The sequence below is a fragment of the Nymphalis io genome, chromosome 29 (assembly GCF_905147045.1).
Source record: "Nymphalis io chromosome 29, ilAglIoxx1.1, whole genome shotgun sequence".
Lineage (NCBI taxonomy): Eukaryota > Metazoa > Arthropoda > Insecta > Lepidoptera > Nymphalidae > Nymphalis > Nymphalis io.
In genome coordinates this window covers 3,473,690-3,501,094 of record NC_065916.1, presented here as the reverse complement: position 1 = coordinate 3,501,094, position 27,405 = coordinate 3,473,690, and the positions used below count along the sequence as shown (strand labels likewise).

At 39.2% G+C, this 27,405-nt stretch overlaps 1 protein-coding gene across 1 annotated transcript; it reads right to left on the bottom strand.

Annotated features, from left to right (window-relative positions):
- LOC126779790 (GTP-binding protein 2-like) lies at positions 1 to 22,667 on the bottom strand. Its single transcript, XM_050503926.1, has 5 exons — positions 22,617 to 22,667; positions 21,830 to 21,991; positions 21,377 to 21,486; positions 20,897 to 21,002; positions 1 to 111 (listed from the first exon to the last, which is right to left on the bottom strand). Exons 1-5 carry the CDS (start codon positions 22,623 to 22,625, stop codon positions 1 to 3), a joined length of 498 nt encoding a protein of 165 aa, XP_050359883.1. The 5' UTR covers positions 22,626 to 22,667.
- Between the last annotated feature and the right edge of the window lie 4,738 nt (positions 22,668 to 27,405).

Below are 27,405 nucleotides of genomic sequence, written 5' to 3'. Positions count from 1 at the left end.
TCACTGCCGAGCTGATGCGCTCGGGCGCGCCTCGGGACCGTCGTGCAACATCGATTTTACCCCGCTCGCCAGTCGTTTTCCGATACCGACGCCGTGAGGCCGCGCGCGCACCTACTCACATACACATACTCATTGCTATACAACGCTTTTACGTATTACGCTTTATTCCTCTCATATTTCTTAGTTGTTCTATTTTCATACTTAAACGCTATCACTGTACCTTCGCTATATCTTTCTTGTGAACCCCTTCTGTGCTTGTGACAATATATGTGTGTAAAAACTATATAGTTTGATTTATCGCTGCTTAACTTTTCCTATGATAGTTAAATTCAACTATAGTTCCAAAGACTAGCAGAATATGGAGTTCTAATAAATACCAACAAATGTACTTTCGGCAAAACGCAAGTCCAGTTCCTGGGCCACAACGTGTCAGCAGCAGGAATACAGCCGTTAGAATCGAAGGTTGAAGCCACTCAGAACTTCCCGGTTCCCAAGACGCTAAAAGAATTACGAAGATTTTTAGGTATGATCAATTTTTATCGCAGTTTTATACCTAATGCTGCAAAAGTTCAGGCACCGCTCAACCAACTCCTCGTTGGGCCTAAAACGAAGGGATCGCAGCCTATTAACATGACGCCTGCCCTATTAGAGTCTTTCGAACTGTCTAAAAAGCAACTTTCAGAAGCCACGCTTTTGGTCCACCCAGATCCTCAAGCAGAACTGTCCATACAGACGGACGCTTCAGATACCGCAATAGGCGCTGTGCTGCAACAGTTCAAGAACAATGAATGGCAACCCTTAGCATTCTTTTCGAGGAAGCTAAGTCCATCACAGAAAAAGTACAGCCCATATGACCGAGAGTTATTGGCAGTGTATGACGCAATTAGACATTTCAGATTTATGGTGGAAGCTCGGACATTTTGTATCATCACGGACCATAAACCACTTACGTTTGTCTTTGCCAATCACCGAGAGAACAGTTCGCCACGCCAGTTTCGCTACTTGGACTTTATAAGCCAATTCACCACAGACTTCAGATATGTAGCTGGTAAAGACAATATTGTTTCAGATGCCCTTTCGCGTATCGAGGCGGTTTCTATACCCTTAGATTACCACTCCCTGGTCAAAGCACAAGAGGCGGACAGCGAGCTACAGGACCTGCTGAAAAATGGGTCTGCGCTTAGGTTGAAGAAAATACGATTAGAGTCAGAGCCAGCTCTTCTGGTATACTGCGATGTCTCTCAAAGTAATCCTCGACCATTCATCACACCTTCATATCGCAAGCAGGTATTCGATTCGCTCCACAATTTAAGCCATCCAGGAGCCAAGCCTACGGTCAAATTAGTTACAGAGCGCTACATTTGGCCTGGTATCCGCAAAGACTGTCGACAATGGGTAAAGGAGTGTCAACAATGTCAGCAAAGCAAAGTGACCAGACACACTCAAGCTCCGCTACAAGCCTTCGAAAGCCCTTCCGCACGTTTTCGACACATCCACTTGGATTTGATAGGTCCTTTACCTTTATGTTTAGGTTACAGGTACTGCCTAGCCATCGTGGACCGCTACACAAGGTGGCCAGAAGTCTACCCACTACAAGACATCACCGCCGAAAGCTGCATTGCTGCCCTTTCCAGTGGTTGGATATCACGGTTCGGGTGCCCCGAACACATCACCACTGACCGTGGACGGCAGTTTGAGTCGGGCGCTTTCAAAGAACTGGTCAAGCTCATCGGTGCCAACCATCATACCACAACGGCATATCATCCGGCAGCTAATGGTATGGTAGAAAGACTACACCGTCAATTAAACGCCGCAATTGCCTGTCATTCTACCCCGAACTGGGTATAAGTGTTACCTTGGGTATTACTAGGTATACGCAGCGCATACAAGGATGACATTAAAGCTTCAACTGCCGAACTTGTCTATGGGGAACCACTGCGGTTACCTGGACAGTTCTTCTCATCAGCACCCCCAACCATCGAGGACATTACCGAATTCATTGGTAGAATCCGAACACATGTCAATAAATTAAGGCCACAACCATCATCTTGGCACACAAGTTCTAATCAAACTTTTTACATACCAAAAGACCTTATGCTTACCTCGCACGTATTTATCCGGCAGGGTCCCCATCGGAAACCCCTTCAAGCACCTTATTCAGGTCCATACAGGGTGCTGCGACGCGAGGAGAAAACCTTTGACATCGACGTACAAGGCAAAACGCAGCAAATCAGCATAGACAGACTGAAACCAGCTTACATACTCGCTGAGGACCAGACAGACCAGAATATCAAAGTTCAGGAGAAGTCTGATGCCATCCCTGCCAGTAAAACCAGGAGTGGTAGAGTGGTCAGATTCCCAAACTACTATCGCCCGTAGTCACGGTCTCGGCGGGCAAGTAGTGTGGCGAGTGCACAATGCGTCTAAACGCAGCACAAACATCACCTGATCAACTACGTCATCGATCAGGTGATGTTGCAGTGGTCTGATGTATGTCGTCACACGTATGGATACGCCCCTTCGGCAATATGGTCGCATGCGCATCTATTGTCCTCGCAGCGATGTCACACGCTTGACCACGCCCCCAGCAAGATGGCCGCATGCATCGCTTTTGTTTTCGCCTAGGAGGAGGTCCCAAAAGTGGCAAGCACGCGTGGTGGTCATCGTGAGAGGGGAATGCCTATATAAGCGCTGTTGTTGTTGTTTATTTTTAATAAATTAATTATTTCAACTATTTTTACTGTACGCTCTAATGTAAACATTGTTGACTTGTCACAATAAATAACTCTTAAAGTCTGCCGGAGTTTTTAAATGGTGGTTAAGCTACGACCCGCTTCATATAAAACCAAAAGTTAATTTTCATTTTATTGAATAAATATCTTATCTTATTAATACATTTTTACAAACAGCTCAAAATCAAAATAATTTATTCAGGTAATAATATATAGACCTAACACCGGCTCAAACTGTAGATCCTACTAAAAATAATCGGCAAAAAACTAAACTCTTTTGCTACAATTAAACTATGTAAGAGTTTAAACACAATTTTTTATCATATTTATAAACCCTTATCGAGCAATACGTCTTATTAATGAAAGTTTTTTAAGAGAGGGAGTTGGTTCCTCCTAACTGGCCTAGGCCAGTCTGGGTACGGGCTGCGGGGTTGCCCCCTAACCTGTCGTGTCTTTAATTTTTGGCCCGAGGGGCCAGGGTCACAGCGACCCAGTGGCTGTAAGTTTTTTAATTCAGCTACAAGATAATATTATAGATGGCACTGTAGTCATATTATCAACTTATACTATAAAGTTTTTTTTTTATTTCTAGATTTCGGCAACAGCCGGTATAACTCGCATCACAGAAGAACACATCGGTCTTCTGCTGGCTTTGGACATGCCGTTCTTCGCAGTCATCAACAAGTGTGAACTGGTTAGCAACATCAACGCTGTTGTAGCGAGGCTGGCTCAATTGTTGGAACCCGCTAATAAGGTCAGTGATTTTATTTTAAATAGCATCTATAAAGACTAGCTTATAAACTAGGTTATTATTTCTTACATCAATGCTTATGGGTGATGGTGACCACTTACCATCAGGTGGCCCAATTGCACACATATAAAGGGGGGAAAGTTTAACAGACAAACAGATATATTTACTTTCCCATTTATAATATTAGTATATATTGTAATTGGAAACATGCAGGTTTCCTCGCGATGTTCTTCAAGGAGCACGAGATGATAAATCAGGGATGCTGTATAATTTATAGATTTATTTAAATTTAAAGTAATGGTATATATTGGTATTATTACAGAAACCGCTGTTAATAACTGACGAGAATATGGCAAGGAACTGCGTTGCGCCGCAAAAGTCGATACTGGACACCATAGACAATCTAGACGAGGAAATCAAAAAGGATGAGGAGTGAATAGCTTCACAAGCCTTTATTTAACCCGAAGTGTTTCTGGGTGAACTCTTATATATGACTTTAAAACGAGTTCCATACTATTGGTAATGGTAATAATATTGTCTATAGCTACGCCAACCACCCTTGCTAGATACTTGTCTTTCACGCCAAAGGTTGTGGGTTCGGTTCCTACTCAGGACAGACAATTGTGTGCATTAACATGTCTGTTTTTCCTGAGTCTGTGTGTAATTGTCTATACAATAGTATATCAGTTGTCTGGTTGCCATAGTACAAGCTCTGCTTAGTTTCGGATCAGATATATATATATAGTTGAACGCAAATCACAGTAGTGTCGGCCGACAGGGTGGCCGTGTTCCCGGTGAGCTGCGTGCGCGGCGCCGGCCTCAACGCGCTGCACGCGTGCCTGCTGGCGCTGGCACCGCGCCGCGACATGCAGCGCCCCGAGGACGTGAGTGAACCATATGTTGCGCAGTTGACTAGTATCCTTTTTATTAAATTATAAATGTTATAATTTATGTCACTTTACAGGAGGCGTGCGAGTTTCAAATAGACGAAATTTTCCACGTAGGGGACTCGACGGGGCCCGTCGTGGGGGGACTGCTCGCGCGAGGGCGACTCTACGAGGGCGACGAACTTATCATAGGTGCGTTTTTTTTTTATTCGCCGGGAGGGCAAATGACTCTACTCCACCTGATGGTAAGTGGTAGTAGAGTTCAAACGCGACGACGGCCAGTACAGACGGGAAAAACGTTCTGCACTAGCCGCCTTCGCCTTGCCGGCCCGCAAGATGCCTCTTCACGCCTCGTTTGAAGGAACCCGGGTTGTAAGAGGAGGGGAACACGTGAGCTGGTAAGGAATTCCATTTTTTGGAAGTGCGACAAAGAAAGGAGTTGCCAAATTTCTTTGTTCGCGATGGAATTGATGTCACAGTTAGGCGGTGACATCGAGAACCAGCTCGCGTGGACTTAAGAAGGAAGGGGGAAGCAGGAATTAGAGAGAATAATTCCTCAGAGCACTCGCCGTGATACAGTCGATAGAAAGCGCTCAGTGCTGCTATCTCACGACGCAATTGTAAAGGTTCAAGGGTGTTTGTGACCTTTGCGTCGCCAATAATGCGTACGGCACGTCGCTGCAACCGGTCCAAGGCCTCAAGTAGGTACTTAGCGGAGCCATCCCAAAGGTGCGAGCAATATTCCACGCAAGACCGTACCTGTGTTTTGTACAGCAGGCACAGTTGTTGTGGCGTGAAAAAGCGCCGCACCTTGTTCAGAACTCCGAGTTTCCGTGAAGCTGTTTTTATAACAGCCTCGATGTAATCCCTTGGACTAAGGTCGCAGCGAACGTCAATCCCCAGCATGGCGATTTTGCTTTGCATCACCAGCGGAGTACCACAGAGGGAGGGAAGAGGGGAAAATGTTGACTTTTTCGCCGTGAGAGCGCATACCTGTGTTTTCTTGTCATTAAACTCAACAAGATTATCAGAGCCCCATTTGGCGATGAGCTCTAACGTCCTATCGAGTTCAATGACAAGATTCTTCCGCCTCTCCTCAATTTCCGCTCGCCCAGCCACTGCGCGTCCGTGGTATCCACCATGCACTGTACTATCGTCTGCATAGCAATGTATGTTCCCAAGAGAGAGCATATCATTGTTATGCAAAAGAAAGAGTGTGGGAGATAGCACAGATCCCTGGGGGACCCCAGCATTCACTACATAGAATTGTGAAGCGCAACCATCTACTAAAACACGAAGGCTACGCTTGTGTAGGAAGCTGGCAATCCAGGTGCATAGCTGAGCAGGCAGCCCATATGCCAGTAGCTTGGAGAGAAGACTTCTGTGCCAGACCCTGTCGAAAGCCTTGGAGAAATCGAGGCTGACAGCCAAAGATTCTCCATGCTTGTCGATAGCTTCACCCCAGAGGTGTGTTACGTACGCTAGAAGATCACCTGTGGACCGTTTTGGTCGAAACCCGTACTGACGATCATTAAATAGACAGTGATCTTCTAGGTAATGGATCAGTTGGTTGTTTAGAATCCCTTCAATCACCTTACAAAGTACTGAGGTGATAGCTATTGGCCGATAATTTGCCGGGTCAGACCGATCCCCTTTTTTGGGAACCGCTTGCACATTAGCTCTTATCCAAGCCTCCGGCAAACTTCCCGAAGAGAGAGAAAGTTGGAACAGGCGCGTTAACACAGGAGACAGCTCCGCTGCGCACTTCTTCAGCACTATGGCTGGTATTCCATCGGGACCGCTAGCTTTCCGTACATCAAGTGATTGCAGCTCCGCATGCACATCACGTTGCCTGATTTTAAAGTCAGGCATCGTATGGCCACATGCAGGTATTGTAGGTGGCAGTGCACTACAATCATCGATGACGGAATTGTCGGCAAAGAGCTTAGCCAGGAGATCAGCTTGCTCTTGCGGACTGTGAGCTAGCGATCCGTCCGGATTTCTGAGCGGTGGCAGCGAAGGTTGGCAGAAATTGTTTTGCACAGACTTGGTCAGACGTCAGAAGCTATGGGAGCCCCTAGGATGCGAAACGAGGTCATGACCAATCTGTACAATGCGCTGTGCATCCGCTCTCGTGTATGCCTTTCTACAGGACTTGGAATTTTTATTATAGTTTGCTTTCAGTGAGTCAATGTTAGATGCCCCGCTAATGCAGCTGTTGATCCACTTGCGATATGCCGTCTGCTTAGATGAGACAGCATCGGCACATTCACGAGTGAACCAACGGTTACGCGTACTCCTACTGACAAGATCTGAGCTAGGAATGTAGTATTCCACTCCCAGCATGATCTCGCCAGCAACAGCAGCGGCACTAGCTGTCGGGTCATTCCCACTGAAGCAACGTTCCTTCCAAGGGACCGACGCATAGTAATCGCGCATACCGTCCCAATCCGCCGACTTATAGTGCCAAACGCGACGTTTGCATACCGCTGATGGCGGCAGCTTGGCCTGTGGCACTTTGGTAGATATAAGGCCGTGATCCGAAGAACCAAGTGGAGCTTGAACCACAACCTGATATTCCACCGGGTGAGAAGTCAGCAGAAAGTCCAGTAGAGAAGGTGCTTGCCCATCAATGTCTGGAATCCTGGTGGGCTGATCAACCAGTTGGGTCAAGTCATGTGTGAGAGCAAAAGCATGAGCAGTCCTTCCAGCATGGTCAGTTTTGAGGGATTTCAACCAGGATTCGGGGTGAGCATTAAAATCCCCCAAAAACACCAATTCCGCGTTAGGAAATTGCTCTTGCGCAGCATCTGCCACCCGACTAAGATGGTCAAATAATCGGCTTGTCTCCAAGTCACCATTGTGGGATCTGTAGAGGCACACGTAGACTCGGCTCTGACGAACCAGGTCCACACGTACCACCAACATGGAGAAGGAGGGCTCCTCCAAGCAGCGCAGTCGGTGACAGCAAACATCCGTCCTGACCAACAAGCATACTCCGGCTTTCGCTATGAAGGATTCTTCAAGCGTGTAGCCGGGATAATTAAGGTAGCTGGTATCGGCAGGACGGAGTATATGTGTCTCCGTGAGAAACAACATTGCTGGCCGTGCTGTCTCGAGATGGTGGTGGACAGCGTTGAGGTTAGTGTGGAGTCCTCGGATGTTAGAGAACTCGACCTCAAACAGCGAGGGTATGGTGGGGGTGTGCACCGCTGTACGACCGTTATTTCTGTTTTGTTGCGCCATTTGGGAAAAATAAAATGGAAAAGAGACGTGAAGCGAGCGATGTATTGCCACGATAGGGATGGGCAAAGTGTGGAGGCGTGTTTCCCCAAGTGGTTGCCAAAAGGAAAAATACACTGACCCGCCGGACGAAAGGGCCCCCGAACCCCCCCGGAAGTGGCCGCCGGGACCCCACCTACCGGTCACCAACCGGCACGACGGTCCACCCCGAGATTATGCGTGGCCTGGTGGGGCAGCCTCACGAGCTGGTTAGGCACGTTCGGGCCCCTGTACTATGCCACGGGCGGCCAGCGGAACAGCCGTTTCTTCGGGTCTCCCTGTCCGGCAGGTCAATACAGTTTCCCCCGGCATTGGTTCAACAGCCGTCTCCAATTGGACCAACACCCATCGCGGCAATACTCGCTCGGGCTCTGGCTGTACGCTGGCTGACATCGAAACGCGGCTGCAAGCCACTTCACGAGTTTTTCACCATGCGTACGGTGGTAACAAGCCAGGCGGATGTTAGCATCCTACCACCAGATGAGCAGATGGTCGCTCAGATATCCCTTAGTCGCCTCTTACGACACCCATGGGAAAGAGAGGGGCAGTGAAATGTATTCTTTCTCCGTCACTGCACGGATAAAATGCGTTGCGTTCTGTTAGTTGTGAGATGAATAGAGCGACGTATATTTAACACCCCCCCCCCCCCAGTACCTCTGGAGTCCGGCGAGTTCCCGGAGATATCCGTGCGCACGATATACCGCAACCGCGTCCCGTGCGGCAGCGTGCGCGCGGGACAGTCGGCGTCGCTGGGCCTGGGTCGCTTCCCGCCGGGATTGTGGCAGGGCATGGTGCTGCTAGCGCGGCCGGGGGGCTACGCCGCGGGACACGAGCGGCCCACCTTCGGAGGCTGTCCGCCCGGGACTTGCAGAGGACGACAGGTGGGTCGCTAATTCAAACCTTATTACTAAATAAAAACTTACATGTATTTAAGACAGTCATATTCTGTTATTTTGAAAAGACCCCATTTTCAAATTCGTATTGTGTTATTTAAATTTATTAAAATATTAAATATTTTTAAACATAATCATGACACCATTTTAAATTTCAATTTTGGCGCGATTAATATTATTGTATTGTTGTATACATATCTTTTGTCGAAGTATTTAAATTTTGTACATTAAATCTAAATGATTTTTCTAGTTCCTGTAAGCTGATATAACTTGCTATTTTAAGTTAAATATACGTATTTATGTAACACAAACGTACGACATTTTTAAGTGACACCATTTTGAAATTCAGAAATATTTATGGGAACAAAATTAATTAAATAATTTGCTGTTTCGTTTTTCATCTGTAAAAACAATTGTAAGTAAATATTTTAATTTATAATTTGTATGAACTAACTAGAGTGGAGACCGCGAATCGGCAAGCGCAGCGTAGGGCGCCCTCCAGCCAGGTGGACCGACGACCTTAAGAAGGTGGCGGGCACCAACTGGATGCGGAAGGCGGAGGACAGGGAGCTTTGGCGCACCTTTTTTTTTTTTTTTTTATAGAATAGGAAGGTGGACGAGCATGTGGGCCACCTGATGGTAAGTGGTCACCAAACGCCCTTAGACATTGGCATTGTAAGAAATGTCAACCATCGCTTATAGCCAATGCGCCACCAACCTTGGGAACTAAGATTTTATGTCCCTTGTGCCTGTAATTACACTGGCTCACTCACCCTTCAAACCGGAACACAACAATATCAAGTATTGCTGTTTTGCGGTAGAATATCTGATGAGTGGGTGGTACCTACCCAGACGGGCTTGCACAAAGCCCTACCACCAGTAGAGGCCTATGTTCAGCAGTGGACAACGATTGGCTGTTGATTGATTGATTGATTGAATGAACTAAAAATACCTAAAAAGTAATCCTACTAAAAAAAATGTATATTTATAAGTGTATTTTTTACATTTACTCTATATATATCATCAAATTTGTATTTTATATATATTCCACTAAGATTCATTTTAACTTTTATCTTCTTCTTAACGACTTTAAAATTTTCTTACATATCTTATTGTTTATACAATAATAGTCCTTATTGCATAAATTTTAAGTGCGTATTTTATTAGATCTCTTTGCCTCAAAGTATCAATTAATCCGAATTAATTTAATTTGATAAAGTAATGGTAAGCGATGAAATGATGTTGTTAAATAATTAATTGTGTATTATCTGTGGCAGTTCGCTTAGATTATTAATTTGAAACGTGTGTTTCTTTAATTTTTTAATTTTGTCAGAGTTAACGGCCAGTTTTAATAAAAGTTAGCTTCGTGTCATCGATTTATGAAAATTTTAGGGTGTTATTAGACTAAATTAATCTTTTTATTTAATTATGCTTTGAATAAAACGTGTGATTGTGACTTAAAAAATAAAACAATGTTTTTTACTGACTTAGAAAAATGTTATATATTAGCAAAGATTAAAAAAAAATTTAAATCAGTCACTCAATATTAAAAAAAAATTAAAACATTTTTTAGCACATCATTAGACTATAATAAAAATAATTAAAGTATGTTGGATTTTTTATTTAAAATCTTTATAATTTAAGCTACACTTTGTAAAAAATAAATTGGCAATTATTGTGTCAACCCGCGTTCATAAGAAAGTTTCACGACAATGCGCGCTTGCTGAGTTGGTGATAATTAATCAAGTAGACTTATAAGTACATTCGAATTATTTCACAAAGGTTTAAAGCTACTAGTTGTGGATATATGCAGATTCTACCAAGAAGAACTGAACCGAAGAAAGAAACTCAATAGTAAATCTTGTAGCGTTAACCGAATTCCATCATTAGTGGTTTTCCATGACTCATTTAGTCATTTTTTCTGTTTATTTCCATAATTTATGTTTGTTTATCCTTATCCAGATCCTAGGTCATCTTTTATTTAAATTTTATTATGAATTAACTAAAACTAATCGTTTCGTCTAATCGTTCGGTGAGAACGACTCACTGTTTATGATCTCCTGGTACATTAACACTGTAATCCTAACTAAAACTAATTGACTCTTTTAATCTAATCGTTCGGTGAGACCGACACACTGTTTATGATCTCCTGGTACATTAACACTGTAATCCTAACTGAAACTAATTGACTCTTTTAATCTAATCGTTCGGTGAGAACGACTCACTGTTTATGATCTCCTGGTACATTAATACTGTAATCCCAACTGAAACTAATTGACTCTTTTAATCTATAATTGAATTATAATAATAATGTCCTCCAGACCGATTTCGGCTAGGGCGGCCAATCTCAAGATTGATTAGTCAAATACGCAGGAGATATTATACTGCACAAGTGTGTGCGCAAACACAGGTGCACTCCCTATTCCTTAACTCTCATAATCCGATGGGACGGCAATCCGACACGACCGGAAGGAGTTCAGGCGCAGGACCATCGGCTTTACGTGCTTTCCGAGGCACGGGAGTGTACACACTTCCAACTTCCAGACTCCGGGCTGCTACTCAGAATTTTCTGACAGACAAACCCAATAGCTTTTTTTATTTGCCCGACCTGGGAATTGACCCGGAGGGGGTCTGCCTTACATCAAGCCACTAGACCAACGAGGCAGTCATAATTATACGAGGACTTTGAAGAGAATAGATTAGGTTGAGATAACCACCCCATTTACCATTTCCCTTATAATAAATTATTTTTTATTGGACAGAGAGTGTCTGACCAGAGACAAATATTAACCATCTACTTGATACTCAAATATCAATATTTGCAAAGAAGATGCTCTGAACATAATGAAGATAGTAGAAAGCGGCACCAGCACCAAGTTGTACTACTACTATAATAATAAAAAATCCAAATACAGTGCAGACTGGCGACATCTAGTGTCTACTACATGTAACATTATGCTAGACATTATGGTAAGTTCGTTTAATCATTAATTAAATCATATAATCGACTAAATGGGTACAATGATATTTATGATTATATACTAATGTATGGAATTCGATTAACGCTACAAGATTTACTATTGGGTTTCTTTCTTCGGTTCAGTTCTTCTTGGTAGAATTTGCATATATCCACAACTAGTAGCTTTAAACCTTTGTGAAATAATTCGAATGTACTTATAAGTCTACTTGATTAATTATCACCAACTCAGCAAGCGCGCATTGTCGTGAAACTTTCTTATGAACGCGGGTTGACACAATAATTGCCAATTTATTTTTTACAAACCGTAAGCGTAACAGCCTGTGAATGTCCCACTGCTGGGCTAAAGGCCTCCTCTCCTCTTTTTGAGTAGAAGGTTTGGAGCTTATTCCACCACGCTGCTCCAATGCGGGTTGGTAGAATTCACATGTGGCAGAACTTCAGTGAAATTAGACACATGCAGGTTTCCTCACGATGTTTTCCTTCACCGTAAAGCACGAGATGAATTATAATCACATTTTTTACAAAGTGTAGCTTAAATTATAAAGATTAAAAAAAAAATCCAACATACTTTAATTATTTTTAATATAGTTTAATGATGTGCTAAAAAATGTTTTAATTTTTTTTTAATATTGAATGACTGATTTAAATTTTTTTTTAATCTTTGCTAATATATAACATTTTTCTAAGTCAGTAAAAAACATTGTTTTATTTTTTAAGTCACAATCACACGTTTTATTCAAAGCATAATTAAATAAAAAGATTAATTTAGTCTAATAACACCCTAAACTTTTCATAAATCGATGACATGAAGCTAACTTTTATTAAAACTGGCCGTTTACTCTGACAAAATTAAAAAATTAAAGAAACACACGTTTCAAATTAATAATCTAAGCGAACTGCCACAGATAATACACAATTAATTATTTAACACCATCATTTCATCGCTTACCATTACTTTATCAAAGTTAAAATGAATCTTAGTGGAATATACAGGGTTACAGGGTAATATGTCACGATCGTTTTAAAGGGTTATAGTTCAGGACAATAGCTATCAAATTACCCCCAAAATGCTTATGCAAAAGTGTATCGTTTTCGAGTTATTATTTTTTTAAATTTTTTTTTTATTTAAAGGATGTTTAAGATTCTAAAATTCAATAAAAAAAAAATCAACGTATTTTCCCTTTTTTTTTTGTATTTCTTGCTAGGGTACATCCTAGTTAATAATAACCAGTTATAAAACAAAAACAATCTTCAAGCATTTTTAAATTACAGATCCAAAACTGTACAACTTTTCGATTTTTAATTTTGATTCTTTAAGATACTCGCAATTTTTTTGTAAAAATCACTATGACTCTTATCGTGCGGATCATTTTAAAAACATCTGCGTTTCCTTAGCTATCCATCGGTACATAAAAAGTACAGTAACAATCATAAACTCAGGAGAAAATTAGATAACAAAGAGACCAGGTAGGAAATTCTAAGAAATGCTATTGTTAAGAAATTAAATCTGGATCAAAGACAAAAGGACCTCAATGCAAAGTAGTTAAAGATTATTTTTAATAGGGGTAATAGGTAAAAAAGGAGAGATAAACCAGAGCTGTCATTGCAATTTTGAATTTAAATCAAAAACAAAATACTTAATCTTTTTAGTTACTCCATACTTTCGAAATTACACTGTTTATTATTCATAATTCGTGTTCAAAATGAGATCCCCTATTTCGTATACAAATACGCATTCTTTTTCTTAATTCACTTTTTACTACAACACTACTCAAGCTATGTCGAATAGAATTTGCAGCATTCATTATTCTTGTTTTGAGTTCTTCAATTGTTTGTACTGGTGAAACATCATAAACCAGGCTTTTCATATGCCCCCAGAAATAATAGTCCATCGGAGTCAAATCTGGACTTCTCGCTGGCCATGGGATTGGTCCTCCTCTGCCAATCCATCTATTACGATAATTGCTGTCTAGCCACTGTCTTACGGACATTCGAAAGTGTGCGGGGCAACCATCATGCTGGAATATCATTCTCTGCCTAAGTTTCAGAGAAACATTTTCGAGTAACTCATGCAGGATTTCTCTAAGCAAGCTTTCATAACTTTCACCATTTAAGTTATCAGGTAGGAAATGTGGCCCAATAAGATTATCATTGATAATCCCCATCCAGACGTTTACCGAGAAACGTCTTTGGGAACCGCTTAATCGCTTTTTGTGAGGGTTTCCCTGTTCTTTTTGAGACCAATATCGAATATTGTGGTAGTTAGTAATACCATCTTTGTCAAACTTTGACTCGTCTGTCCATAAAATTTTTCTCAAAAAATTGGGATTTTCTGCATCACAGTGTAGCATAAATCGGCAAAAATCTAAACGTCTTGCAGGATCTCCTTCTTCAATCACGTGTACGGGTGTGTAATGATAGGGATACAATCCAGCCGCGTGGACAGTAAACCAGACTCTCCATTGAGATACGCCCAGTCGGTTTGCCACAATATTGGTGGAAACTGTAGGGTCCTCTCGAAAATGACGAATAATTACATCTTCTTCATCTGGAGAACGGACACGAGGGCGTCCGGAATCAGATTGTCTCCTTTGCACGCGACCAGTTTCTCTAATTCGACGATACACACCAATAAAGACACTATTTTCAGGTGTCCGGCGATCCGGAAATCGACGATTATACTCACGACGAGCAGCTGCGGCGTCACCGTTACAATATCCATAGCAAAATAAGATGTCAGCGTATTCCTCATTAGAGTACGGACGACGAGAAGAATTTTGTTCTGCAGCCATAATAGTCCTTTTTACGCGCCAAGTTATCATAAACACAAATCACAAATTCCTTTTAGCTAGCCGAATCACGAAGTTGTAAGAAACAGAGTCCAGTAAACGAAGCGGTTTTTTTCAAAAATTATCAATCTAAATTAAATAAAAAATTAGAGATCAATATTCACTAAAGCGCGTCCACACTATACGAGCAGTGCAAGTACAGTGAGTATTATGTACCCCGACAAGGTTTTATTACTCTTATTCCTAAAAGAAATGAGATAAAAGGAAATTAGAAAAAATGACGGTAAATTCAAAGGAATTGATAATAGTATTCCACAAACAGCTCTGGTTTATCTCTCCTTTTTTACCTATTACCCCTATTAAAAATAATCTTTAACTACTTTGCATTGAGGTCCTTTTGTCTTTGATCCAGATTTAATTTCTTAACAATAGCATTTCTTAGAATTTCCTACCTGGTCTCTTTGTTATCTAATTTTCTCCTGAGTTTATGATTGTTACTGTACTTTTTATGTACCGATGGATAGCTAAGGAAACGCAGATGTTTTTAAAATGATCCGCACGATAAGAGCCATAGTGATTTTTACAAAAAAATTGCGAGTAACTTAAAGAATCAAAATTAAAAATCGAAAAGTTGTACAGTTTTGGATCTGTAATTTAAAAATGCTTGAAGATTGTTTTTGTTTTATAACTGGTTATTATTAACTAGGATGTACCCTAGCAAGAAATACAAAAAAAAAAAGGGAAAATACGTTGATTTTTTTTTTATTGAATTTTAGAATCTTAAACATCCTTTAAATAAAAAAAAAATTTAAAAAAATAATAACTCGAAAACGATACACTTTTGCATAAGCATTTTGGGGGTAATTTGATAGCTATTGTCCTGAACTATAACCCTTTAAAACGATCGTGACATATTACCCTGTAACCCTGTATATAAAATACAAATTTGATGATAAATATAGAGTAAATGTAAAAAATACACTTATAAATACAATTTTTTTAGTAGGATTACTTTTTAGGTATTTTAATTCATACAAATTATAAATTAAAATATTTACTTACAATTGTTTTTACAGGTGAAAAACGAAACAGCAAATTATTTAATTAATTTTGTTCCCATAAATATTTCTGAATTTCAAAATGGTGTCACTTAAAAATGTCTTACGTTTGTGTTACATTAATACGTATATTTAACTTAAAATAGCAAGTTATATCAGCTTACAGGAACTAGAAAAATCATTTAGATTTAATGTACAAAATTTAAATACTTCAACAAAAGATTTCTATACAACAATACAATAATATTAATCGCGCCAAAACTTAAATTTAAAATGGCGTCATGATTATGTTTAAAAATATATAATATTTTAATAAATTTAAATAACACAATACGAATTTGAAAATGGGGTCTTTTCAAAATAACAGAATATGACATAACAGAGCATTTTTTAATATTCTTGAGGATGGTTATCACACAAATGCTATTTCTGATGTTAGGTCTGCTATTCTTTTAATAATTATTGTTATTTAGCTTAGCGGTATTTTTTTCCATTCATGTTGCCGCAGAGTCTTAAACACAGGCCATTCCTTATATATTCAAAATGGCGCCTAATAAGAATAAAATATAATTTTCAAGCAGTGATGAATCGCTTGAATTTTGTTAAAATTTACCAAAATGTAATATATAATTTTTTTTTTTGGTACCTATTCAAATTTAGTATTGCATAAGTTAGGTAATAGACGAAATTTCATTTATATTTATAACTGATCAGAATAAGATTGACGGGAATAGTTCGTGCTTATAATGCCTGAAGTTCTCAAAAAAATATGTGACAGGACTGTGATAATCTTATCGTATGTTAAATTGTTACAATAATAACTTATTTAGAAGTTAGTTGACTTAAAGTTTCAAATAAACTGAGATTTAAATTAAATATTCTTATTTAAAATCAAAATAGCACTATGTACGTGTTAATATTGTATTTAATACACCTTTTACAATTAGTTGAAATGTATATTTAGTATATTCCAATCGTAGGAGTAAATATAAACTAACTTTATATTTCCATATCCCGTGATAGTCGCTAATAGCTCAGCTTAAGTACTTTCTCGAATAAAACGCAATTTTTTCGCAAATCCATAATGAATATCACAGATAATTCAAAATCTCGACCAATGATATCGCGCCAATTCAATAACGGTTGTTAATTTGCCTTTGTCTACTCTTGTGGCTTTAATACCCTAGTTATTTTCTATTTAAATGAAATAACATATTTATATGCATACATATATAACGTAACTGTTTTTAAAATGATAATCACGCCCCAAGGAACAAATCTTTAGGTTTGTATTTTTTTTTTTTGTTAATGGTAGCTCTTACAATGCCGATGTTACTTTTGCATTAAGCCGCGCTGATATGTAAGACTCCAATAAAAATTGATTATAAATTTAAAACAATAATGTTGTACGGTAAAATAATTTTTGTATTTATTTAAAAAAAAAAACATGCTTAGCATTTTAAAAACTCAAACGTCATGACGCCATTTTGAACAATTTTGGCGCCATTAATATAATCACTACCTCAAGAGGTAAACCAAAATCAGCTTTCATATTTTTGTATTTAAACTTTGTACTTTAAATGATATATCCAGTTCCTGTTTATAAATTGCAATTTTAAGTTAATGATACATATTTATATAACATTACGATATCTATCTATCAATGATCGGATTATTTAATGCCGATTTTACTTTAGACGATATGACATTGACTTTTTATGATTTGTATTAATTAATATTTTTATAGCTATCTGTGGTATCGATATTAATTAAACTACAATAATATTAAACATAATTTAATAAAAGCAATTAATGGTTGATAAGTATGGGATAAATCGTTTTTCAATATAAGGGCGCAATAAGATTTTTTTTAAACAAAGATAATTAGTATCATTTACGTTTTTGGTCTAAGAAAACGTGTCGCGTTAAAAGTTATTTTTTTAATAAAAAAACATACTCAAACCTTTACTAACCTGATTATTATATTACACATAACAAATTAAAAAAAATTGCAGCATAAAATAATATATATATATATAAGCCTTTATATATTGCAATATTATTTATACATAAGCATAGACGTTTTGCATGTATGTTATATACGTAGTAAAAACTCTGACACTGATTAATTAACTGACTGAATAAAAATGAGTTATGAGTGAAAATTTGCTCGATCACATATGATGGTTTATTAAAAATTTGTCCGCTAGTGTTAAATATATGAAAGTTTATATGGATGGTCCACATTTTTTATGCAGTGTTGCCAACTTGGGGGTTTTCCCCCTAAATAGGGCTATGTCGGATGAAATCAAATAGGATATTTTCAGGTTAGACATTTTTTAGGAGGAACATTTTTTAAAGAAATTCTCTCCGGGGATTAACTCTTCAGCTTCATTTAATTGAGTATATTTCAAGTTTAGTAATACTACTTGCAGTACTTGATTTGCTTTTTTTTTAACATCATATTATAAATGTATTTTGTATTTGTTTCAATTCATCCGTCAGGAGGATGCTTCTAAGAGGTTGGCAACACTGTTTTTATGTAACATAAAAATACCATCATCGTTTGTCGTTTTTTGTAATTAAATCCGCAAGGCGAAACGTCCCCCACGCAATCATGAAGTGAACACGACAAGAAAACTGGTTACAGATACAATTAATATATTTAATTTATCTAGAATATTCTAGAGAGATCTCGAAGCCGTAAAGTAATAGTAAGCCGTGTTCTATAGAATTCTTGGTATGTACGGGAAGGTTTGCGTGACCCGGCCGATGGCTCTGTAACAAAACAATTTCGTTAATATATAAAAATGGCTGTTTGTGTATCTAATTGTGATTAATAGAGTTCGGACCGTTTGAATCACCATCATAGTTGAAATTTAGATGTATGTCTCATGGATGATATTATAATATCCACTTCGTTGTAACGCCGCTAGATGGCGCTGTACCACATTAACAACCACCTTCCGGGTTTTGCTAGTAAAGTACAAAAGTGTCTGTTGGTCGAAGATATCTCTTCTTAAGAACAAAACTTATTCCAACATGATTCAAAACAGTTACAGTATATAAATGTCCCACAGCTGGGCTAAAACCTCTCCTTCTCAGGAGAAGGTTTGAGCTTATTCCACAACCTGCTTCGATGCATGGATTTCCTTCACCGAACACTTATAAATTAAATATGTGAAAGTCAGTGGAGCTAGCGATCTCGGATACCAACACTGAGTTGACGATATACTTTATTGGCTCAACAATTCAACTGTAATTAGAAGTTATCGTTAGGTTCGTTGAGCGGTACCTGGTCCCCAGCCCCGCCGTGAACAGCAGCCGTTGGCCCCGCACGAGGTACTCCGGACAGCGGGCGAACCTGAAAAGCACGGAGGGGCCTCGCCCGCCCTCAGCACGTTGTTCGGAGACATTATACCCTAAAGCGAAAAATATATCCGTGGTCAGCGATGAGATGAGCAACCCGATGGTAAGTGGTCACCACCGCCCATAGACATTGACACCGCAATAAATATTAACCATCGCTTACATCAACAATGCGTCACCAACCTTGGGAACTAAGATGTTATGTCCCTCGTGCCTGTAGTTACACTGTTTTACTCACCAACAACAATGCTATTGCTGTTTGGCGGCAGAATATATTATAAGTGTGTGTGGTAACTGGTGGTAAGGGCATTGTGCAAACCCGCCTGGGTAGGTACCACCCACTCATCAGATATTCTACCGCTGGTAACAGGAATATAACATAAAAAAATAAATATCATTATCATACTTAAGTATTTTACGCAACACCACAAATTATACCAAAATTAAACTATTTAATTCCATTCCGCAAAGTGAGTTTGATGTATGTATTCGTTACCTCGATAATGGCCGTCTGACGCACGTTCCCGACATGCACAGAGCACTGGAACCCTGGGTAGATGGCCGTGGAGTGTCTCAGGACATGCACGGATGCCTGTTACATTCAATCAAATTTAATTCATGACCGCATTACATATTATATTGCACAGTCTGTGCTAACATTGCTAGCATATAAAAAAAAACAGCCAAGATGGTTCAGGCACCACTGAATTTTCATGTACTTAATTTGTGATTATAATTCATCTCGTACTTTACGATGAAGGAAAACATCGTGAGGAAACCTGCATGTGTCTAATTTCACTGAAATTCTGCCACATGTGTATTTACCAAACCGCACTGGAGCAGCGTGGTGGAATAAGTTCCAAACCTTCTCCTCAAAAAAGGGAGAGGAGGCCTTTCGCCTAGCAGTAGGACATTCACGTGCTGATACGGATAAAAAAATACACACACACACAATGTGCTGTGCAAACATATACAAGTCTATAGTCGATTCCAATAGCAAGTAGAGTATATAAGCAACTTTGACTTTGAAATTTGGTCGAAATCTTAATATTCTGTGGTATTGACTATGGATTCGCGAAAAATTTACCGTTTTGGTTATCTGTGAAGTTGTTATCGGAACTTTGTAAGTAAAACTAAAGTGTATATAAGTGGTTAAGTGTAACAGTAGTAGTAAGTAACAGCCTGTAAATGTCCCACTGCTGGGCTAAGGCCTCCTCTCCCTATTTGAGGAGAAGGTTTGGAGCTTATTCCACCACGCTGCTCCAATGCGGGTTGGTGGAATACACATGTGGCAGAATTTCGACACAAGTGTAACAGTGTCGTGTTGTATATAGAGATATATTGATCGAGAAGTGTTTGTGGTGTACAATACAGCAGAGCTGGTAGCGAATCGCGTGGAATCGCATATCTAAGTTTGCTAATCTTTTAAAAACGAGTAGAATTTTCTGCTCACCTGAAAGTATATACAGCGTCTAGGGTCGTTTGGGTCTTCGAGGAACATCAGGTCGTCACACACGCACTTGTCCTGCGTGTCGCTCGACACGTGCGCGTCGCTGTACTTGCTCCCGTCGTCCGACACGTACACGTTCGTGCACTTCGTGTCCGATGTCTTCGTGAGGCTGTTCTTCACGTGGCGATGTCCTGGAGGATATTCTTGTTCTGTCTCCTCGCGTTCTTTCGATTCTTCTCCGAAGCTTGCGACGAGTGGACTAGTTCTGATAGTCCCGCAGCGTAGCCCCCGGCCGCGCTAGCAGCACCATGCCCTGCCGCGATCCCGGCGGGAAGCGACCCAGGCCCAGCGACGCCGACTGTCCCGCGCGCACGCTGCCGCACGTGACGCGGTTGCGGTATATCGTGCGCACGGATATCTCCGCGAACTCGCCGGACTCCAGAGGTCCTGGGGGGGGGTGTTAAATATACGTCGCTCTATTCATCTCACAACTAACAGAACGCAACGCACCTATGATAATTTCGTCGCCCTCGTAGAGTCGCCCTCGCGCGAGCAGTCCCCCCACGACGGGCCCCGTCGAGTCCCCTACGTGGAAAATTTCGTCTATTTGAAACTCGCACGCCTCCTGTAAAGTGACATATATTATAACATTTATAATTTAATAAAAAGGATATTAGTCAACTGCGCAACATATGGTTCACTCACGTCTTCGGGACGCTGCAGGTCGCGGCGTGGTGCCAGCGCCAGCAGGCACGCGTGCAGCGCGTTGAAACCGGCGCCGCGCAAGCAGCTCACCGGGAACACGGCCACCCTGTCGGCCGACACTACTGTGATTTGCGTTCAACTATATATATATATATATATATACATATATATATATATATATCTGATCCGAAACTAAGCAGAGCTTGTACTATGGCAACCAGACAACTGATATACTATTGTATAGACAATTACACACAGACTCAGGAAAAACAGACATGTTAATGCACACAATTGTCTGTCCTGAGTAGGAACCGAACCCACAACCTTTGGCGTGAAAGACAAGTATCTAGCAAGGGTGGTTGGCGTAGCTATAGACAATATTATTACCATTACCAATAGTATGGAACTCGTTTTAAAGTCATATATAAGAGTTCACCCAGAAACACTTCGAGTTAAATAAAGGCTTGTGAAGCTATTCACTCCTCATCCTTTTTGATTTCCTCGTCTACATTGTCTATGGTGTCCAGTATCGACTTTTGCGGCGCAACGCAGTTCCTTGCCATATTCTCGTCAGTTATTAACAGCGGTTTCTGTAATAATACCAATATATACCATTACTTTAAATTTAAATAAATCTATAAATTATACAGCATCCCTGATTTATCATCTCGTGCTCCTTGAAGAACATCGCGAGGAAACCTGCATGTTTCCATTTACAATATAAACTAATATTATAAATGGGAAAGTAAATATATCTATTTGTCTGTTAAACTTCCCCCCCCCCGGCTTCTCTTTATGTTATATGTGTGTGGACGGGCAATTGGGCCACCTGATGGTAAGTGGTCACCATCACCCAAAAGCATTGATGTAAGAAATAATAACCTAGTTTATAAGCTAGTCTTTATAGATGCTATTTAAAATAAAATCACTGACCTTATTAGCGGGTTCCAACAATTGAGCCAGCCTCGCTACAACAGCGTTGATGTTGCTAACCAGTTCACACTTGTTGATGACTGCGAAGAACGGCATGTCCAAAGCCAGCAGAAGACCGATGTGTTCTTCTGTGATGCGAGTTATACCGGCTGTTGCCGAAATCTAGAAATAAAAAAAAAACTTTATAGTATAAGTTGATAATATGACTACAGTGCCATCTATAATATTATCTTGTAGCTGAATTAAAAAACTTACAGCCACTGGGTCGCTGTGACCCTGGCCCCTCGGGCCAAAAATTAAAGACACGACAGGTTAGGGGGCAACCCCGCAGCCCGTACCCAGACTGGCCTAGGCCAGTTAGGAGGAACCAACTCTCTCTCTTAAAAAACTTTCATTAATAAGACGTATTGCTCGATAAGGGTTTATAAATATGATAAAAAATTGTGTTTAAACTCTTACATAGTTTAATTGTAGCAAAAGAGTTTAGTTTTTTGCCGATTATTTTTAGTAGGATCTACAGTTTGAGCCGGTGTTAGGTCTATATATTATTACCTGAATAAATTATTTTGATTTTGAGCTGTTTGTAAAAATGTATTAATAAGATAAGATATTTATTCAATAAAATGAAAATTAATTTTTCGTTTGATATGTCAGGACTCCAAAAAAATCCTTACCTAATAATAATTTGAAAACACGTTATCAGGGCTACAGAAAAAGACTTAGGATACCTAAAATCTGAACGCCCCCTCCACACGTATGGGAACTAGTAATAAATAAACATACTTACAACGAGCATGGCGTAGTGCGGGGAGGAACCCGTAAGCCCGTGGAGCGTGGTGCGTTGGTACTTGCTGTGGCCCGCCAGGTCCAGGAAAGACACCAGCTTGGCGCTCCTCTCTCCGATGCGCTCCGCTGTCATCAGCTCGGAACAACCGTAGTTGACGACATTACCCTGATTATATGAATGTAATACATTATATGACTTTCATTTTAGGTATAAGTAATACCGGGTAGTGTTGCATGTCGATAGTCCATTATCGATAAAATCGATAGTTTTGGACTATCGATAATCAATGATTTTTCGATAGTATTGACGTATTGATTTTTTGACGAGCCGGTTGGCGTGGTTGGTAGTTACTTGCCTTTCATGCCAAAGGTCGTGGGTTCGATTCCCACCCAGGACAGACATTTGTGTGCATGAACATGTCTGTTTGTCCTGAGTCTGGGTGTAATTATCTATATAAGTATGTATTTACAAAAGAAAAGTAGTATATGTAGTATATCAGTTGTCTGGTTTCCATAACACAAGCTCTGCTTAATTTGGGATCAGATGACCGTGTGTGAATAATGTCCAATATTATTAGAGCTGTAGAAGAAATCACTCTCCAAGTCCTCGGAATTGAAATCACCAGCTAAATACATATCCTCCTTTATCCTGACCTTCTCCAACTTATCGATGACATTGTACACTCTATCGGCAAACTTTGTCCCACTTCTCGTTGCGTCCTCATCATCATTGGTCGGTTTCCTCTTAGTCTCCTTAAAATCGTCTTCCGATTTCAAATCGTTGACGTTCTTTCCGATTTTCTCGTCACAGATCCTTGGTATCGACGATTGATTATTCAACGGTTCCGGTACTTCTTGTGATGAACTCTGCCATGCTGTTGTTAGGACGTCCTTCGCTGGCGATACTTTGTTCTTCTTCCTGCCCGAGTTCCTTCTGCAGGGTTAAATTTTCAAAAATCCTTCCTAAGTGCTAACCTATTGCGTAAAAGGAACCCGTATGCAAATTTTCATGTCGCAGTAGTTTGGGCTGTGCGTTTATATGCCAGTATGTTATATATATGTAAATGAAGCTCTTTGGGCTCTTCATTAAATTTAAATTGCACGTGCATTAACTTCGACTTAATACGTCCAAGTATTATCTGTTGTGGCAACACTTTGCATTATGTCATGTGTCATTCTATAATTAGAGAAATTCACACTGGCTTAATATAATAAAAAGTTAACGACGTTTTTTAAAAAAAAGAAACAATTCAGATTGTAAAAAAATATTTGAAGCAATAGCTTTTAATGTTGTTTCTTTTTACGGGTTAGTAAATAATTATAATTTGTACTCATACTTTGTTTGCAGAAGTAATTTGTGATATGATATAAAAAAGAATAAATTTCGCTTAACATAGCAACGACTTTAGTTTTTATTTCAATAAATAAACTTATTACATATATACAAAGGTTTGTACATACCCTTGGGTGCGTTTGGGTTCTTCCTGCCGTTCTCTTGATCGTTTTTATGTTTTTTCTTATTATTCTGTCTGTTCGTATTGCCATCTGACGGATCGAAGAGGCTGAAGAACGAGTCCATTTTTGTCTGAAAAATTAGATTACCCATTATTGTTCGAATAATAATAATATCCTGGGACATTATTCACACACGGCCATCTGATCCCAAACTAAGCAGAGCTCGTACTACGGAAATCAGACAACTGATATACTACATATACTACTTTTCTTTTGTAAATACATACTTATATAGATAATTACACCCAGACTAGGGACAAACAGACATGTTCATGCACACGAATATCTGTCCTGGTGGGAATCGAACCAACAACCTTCGGCGTAAAAGGTAAGTGTCTACCAACCACGCCAACCGGCCCGTCAATAATGAAATTTAAATATTCAACAAATGGAAGAAATATGTATAATCCGCGCGCGATTAGAATGGTATAAGACATTTTGGAACCAAGACTCGCGTGGATTTTTGCTTTTTATTTGTTATTTTATTGATTTATGGTTAGACAATTATTTTAGAATGTCTTACTTATACTTTTAGATTTAGTTATGTTTATTAAGCTTATTTTTGTTTTGCTTTTAGAATACTAGTTAACACTCGCAGTTTCGCACGCGTGTTATAGGGGGGTAGTTAAGCCGTGAAAGCGTAACAGACATACAGTTACTTTCGCATTTATAATATTAAGTAATTTTCAAAAGAATAACCCAATAACTTTCTATCAGCCCCACCCGGGGATTGAACTGAGGACCTCGAGATCAGCGGCCTTATATATCGCTTCTAGACCAACAGGGTCAAAAGAATCCTTACTAATATTATGAATGTGAAAGTGTGTTTGTTTCTTTGTTACGCTTTTACGTTTTAACTTCTCGACCGATTATCATGACCGAAAAAATGTTGACATTGTAACAGAAAAGGACAAAGGACATACATCTGTCTCAGTCCCTCAAACATGGGTCAAGCTGCGGGCGAAAACTATTATTATATAAATAGATGTACTTCGCAGTGTCACCCTCTTTAAATTTAGACTCTTAACGTGACAATCGTGAATTTTCTTATTATAAATAAATTTAAATAGAGTTCACTGACACGATAAAAATAAAATTAGCATGCTTTGAATCCGTAACAGCCTGTGAATGTCCCACTGCTTGGCTAAAGTCCACCTCTCCTCTTTTTGAGGAGAAGGTTTGCAGCTTATTCCACAACGCTGCTCCGATGCCGGTTGGTGGAATACACATGTGGCAGAATTTTAGTGTAATCAGACACATGCAGATTTCCTCACGATGTTTTCCTTCACCGTGAAGCAAGAGATGAATTATAATCACAAATTAAGCACATGAAAATTCAGTGGTGCTTGGCCGGGTTTGAACCCACGATCATCGGTTAAGATTCACGCGTTGTTACCACTGGGCCATCTCGGCTCTATGTTTTGAATAAAACTACTAATATACATAATAACATTAAGCATATTAATAAATGAAAAGGAATGTTTGTAAGTATGTTTGTCGTTATGTAAACGTTCTTGAACTAATCATTCGATTGTGTATGAGTTTTGGTGAGGTGTTCTGTGTAAAACTGCGAAGATTTCTGACTCAAAAATAAGTAATTTTTTTTGTCTGTCCTTCCGTAAAAACATTTTATTTAAGCCCTTAAAATATTACGGAGTTAGTAATCTATATAATAACGCGTTTCTAACCACGAGGGTAATGCAGTAACCTGAGACAGCTCCTAACCTTCATAGAGGGATATAAGACCTTAAAGCTTAAAGCAGCAGTAGATACTTGTCTTTTTTTTGTATCTTGTAAAATGCTCGAATTCAGGGCGTCATTTTCTTTGACGTCAAAAAAAAAATCTGTCATAGTTTTTTCTTATAATCATTGTATTAAAGAAAAATCATGACGGCAACTTTAAAATAACATATATACTAATATTATCGACATTAGCTAGCCCTTACTACATCTATAAACATACTTACATAGGTACAAGTTCTGTAGACATATATGAATTTGCATATTTCGACCGTAATTTTTTCTACTCTTTAATTATTTTTTTTATGAATAACACTAAAGCTCAAAAAAAAGAATCCTTTAACAGAGGAGAAGAAGGCACTGAACTGTTTTATCTAAAGTCTATATAATCTGATACAGTGAAGTGGCATAGTTTCATCGGACTCACGTGTGGATTCTACCGAGACGATACGACACGAAATTAAATATAAGTATATTGTTTTATATTAATAATTACTACCTAACGTTGAAAATAACAAAAATTAAAACAAACTAAGCCTTAATTTAAAATTGGAACTCAATTTGAAAGCGAATATTTATTTGCTCATACAATAGACATACGATAACGCGACCACAGAACCGCCAACTAATAATTATTGTATAGCTCTATGTATAATAATAATAATAATATCCTGGGACTTTATTCACACACGGCCATCTGATCCCAAATTAAGCAGAGCTTGTGCCATGGAAACCAGACAACTGATATACTACATATACTACTTTTCTTTTGTAAATACATACTTATATAGATAATTACACCCAGACTCAGGACAAACAGACATGTTCATGCACACAAATGTCTGTCCTGGGTGGGAATCGAACCCACAACCTTCGGCGTGAAAGGCAGGTACCTACCAACCACGCCAAACGGCTCGTCATATAATATAAATACTACTGCTAGGCTTCAAATTAGTTCCGCCCGAGGTTTTATTCACATTCCTTTTTTTATAAACAAATTAGTCTCATAAAAGGCTCGAATTCAGGGCGTCATTTTGTTTAACTTCAATTGGATAGAATGCGAATAAAACTGCGGGACAGCGCTTGTATATTTTGAAGTTTTATTTTAACAAATAAATATTGAAAATCGATTTCATAATTATAGTATTATTGTAAAATAAAAGCTTTATAAATTGTTTTGGCAACACACCATATTTTCATTTCTGGCATTGGTTATTTTTTTTTATTAAAGTGGTATATTGCCAATTTCTGTATTTAATCTGGATGTTCCGAAAATGTCATTATATGTAACAGAGTCGAACAAGCAATGTAATTCAAAATTATTTTATGTTATTTTTAGGAAGTACGAGTAAGCTGGCCGGTTAAGGTCTGTTCTACCTTTTTGGATAATACACAGTGGATTGTTTAGCAGAATTTCAGTGAAATTTGATAATTATAAATGCAGGCTGTCTCACGATATTTTTAAACGCAAACTAATCACATGAAAATTCACTGGTGCTTGTTTAGTTTTGAAACAGTCATTATTGTTTAAGGTA

Bases quoted from the DNA above. Each gene is read 5' to 3' on its own strand.
- LOC126779790 (XM_050503926.1), bottom strand. The intron at 21,487-21,829 runs GTCAGTGATTTT...GTATTATTACAG, and splicing joins TGTTGGAACCCGCTAATAAG to AAACCGCTGTTAATAACTGA. The intron at 21,003-21,376 runs GTGAATAGCTTC...GTCGGCCGACAG, and splicing joins GAAATCAAAAAGGATGAGGA to GGTGGCCGTGTTCCCGGTGA.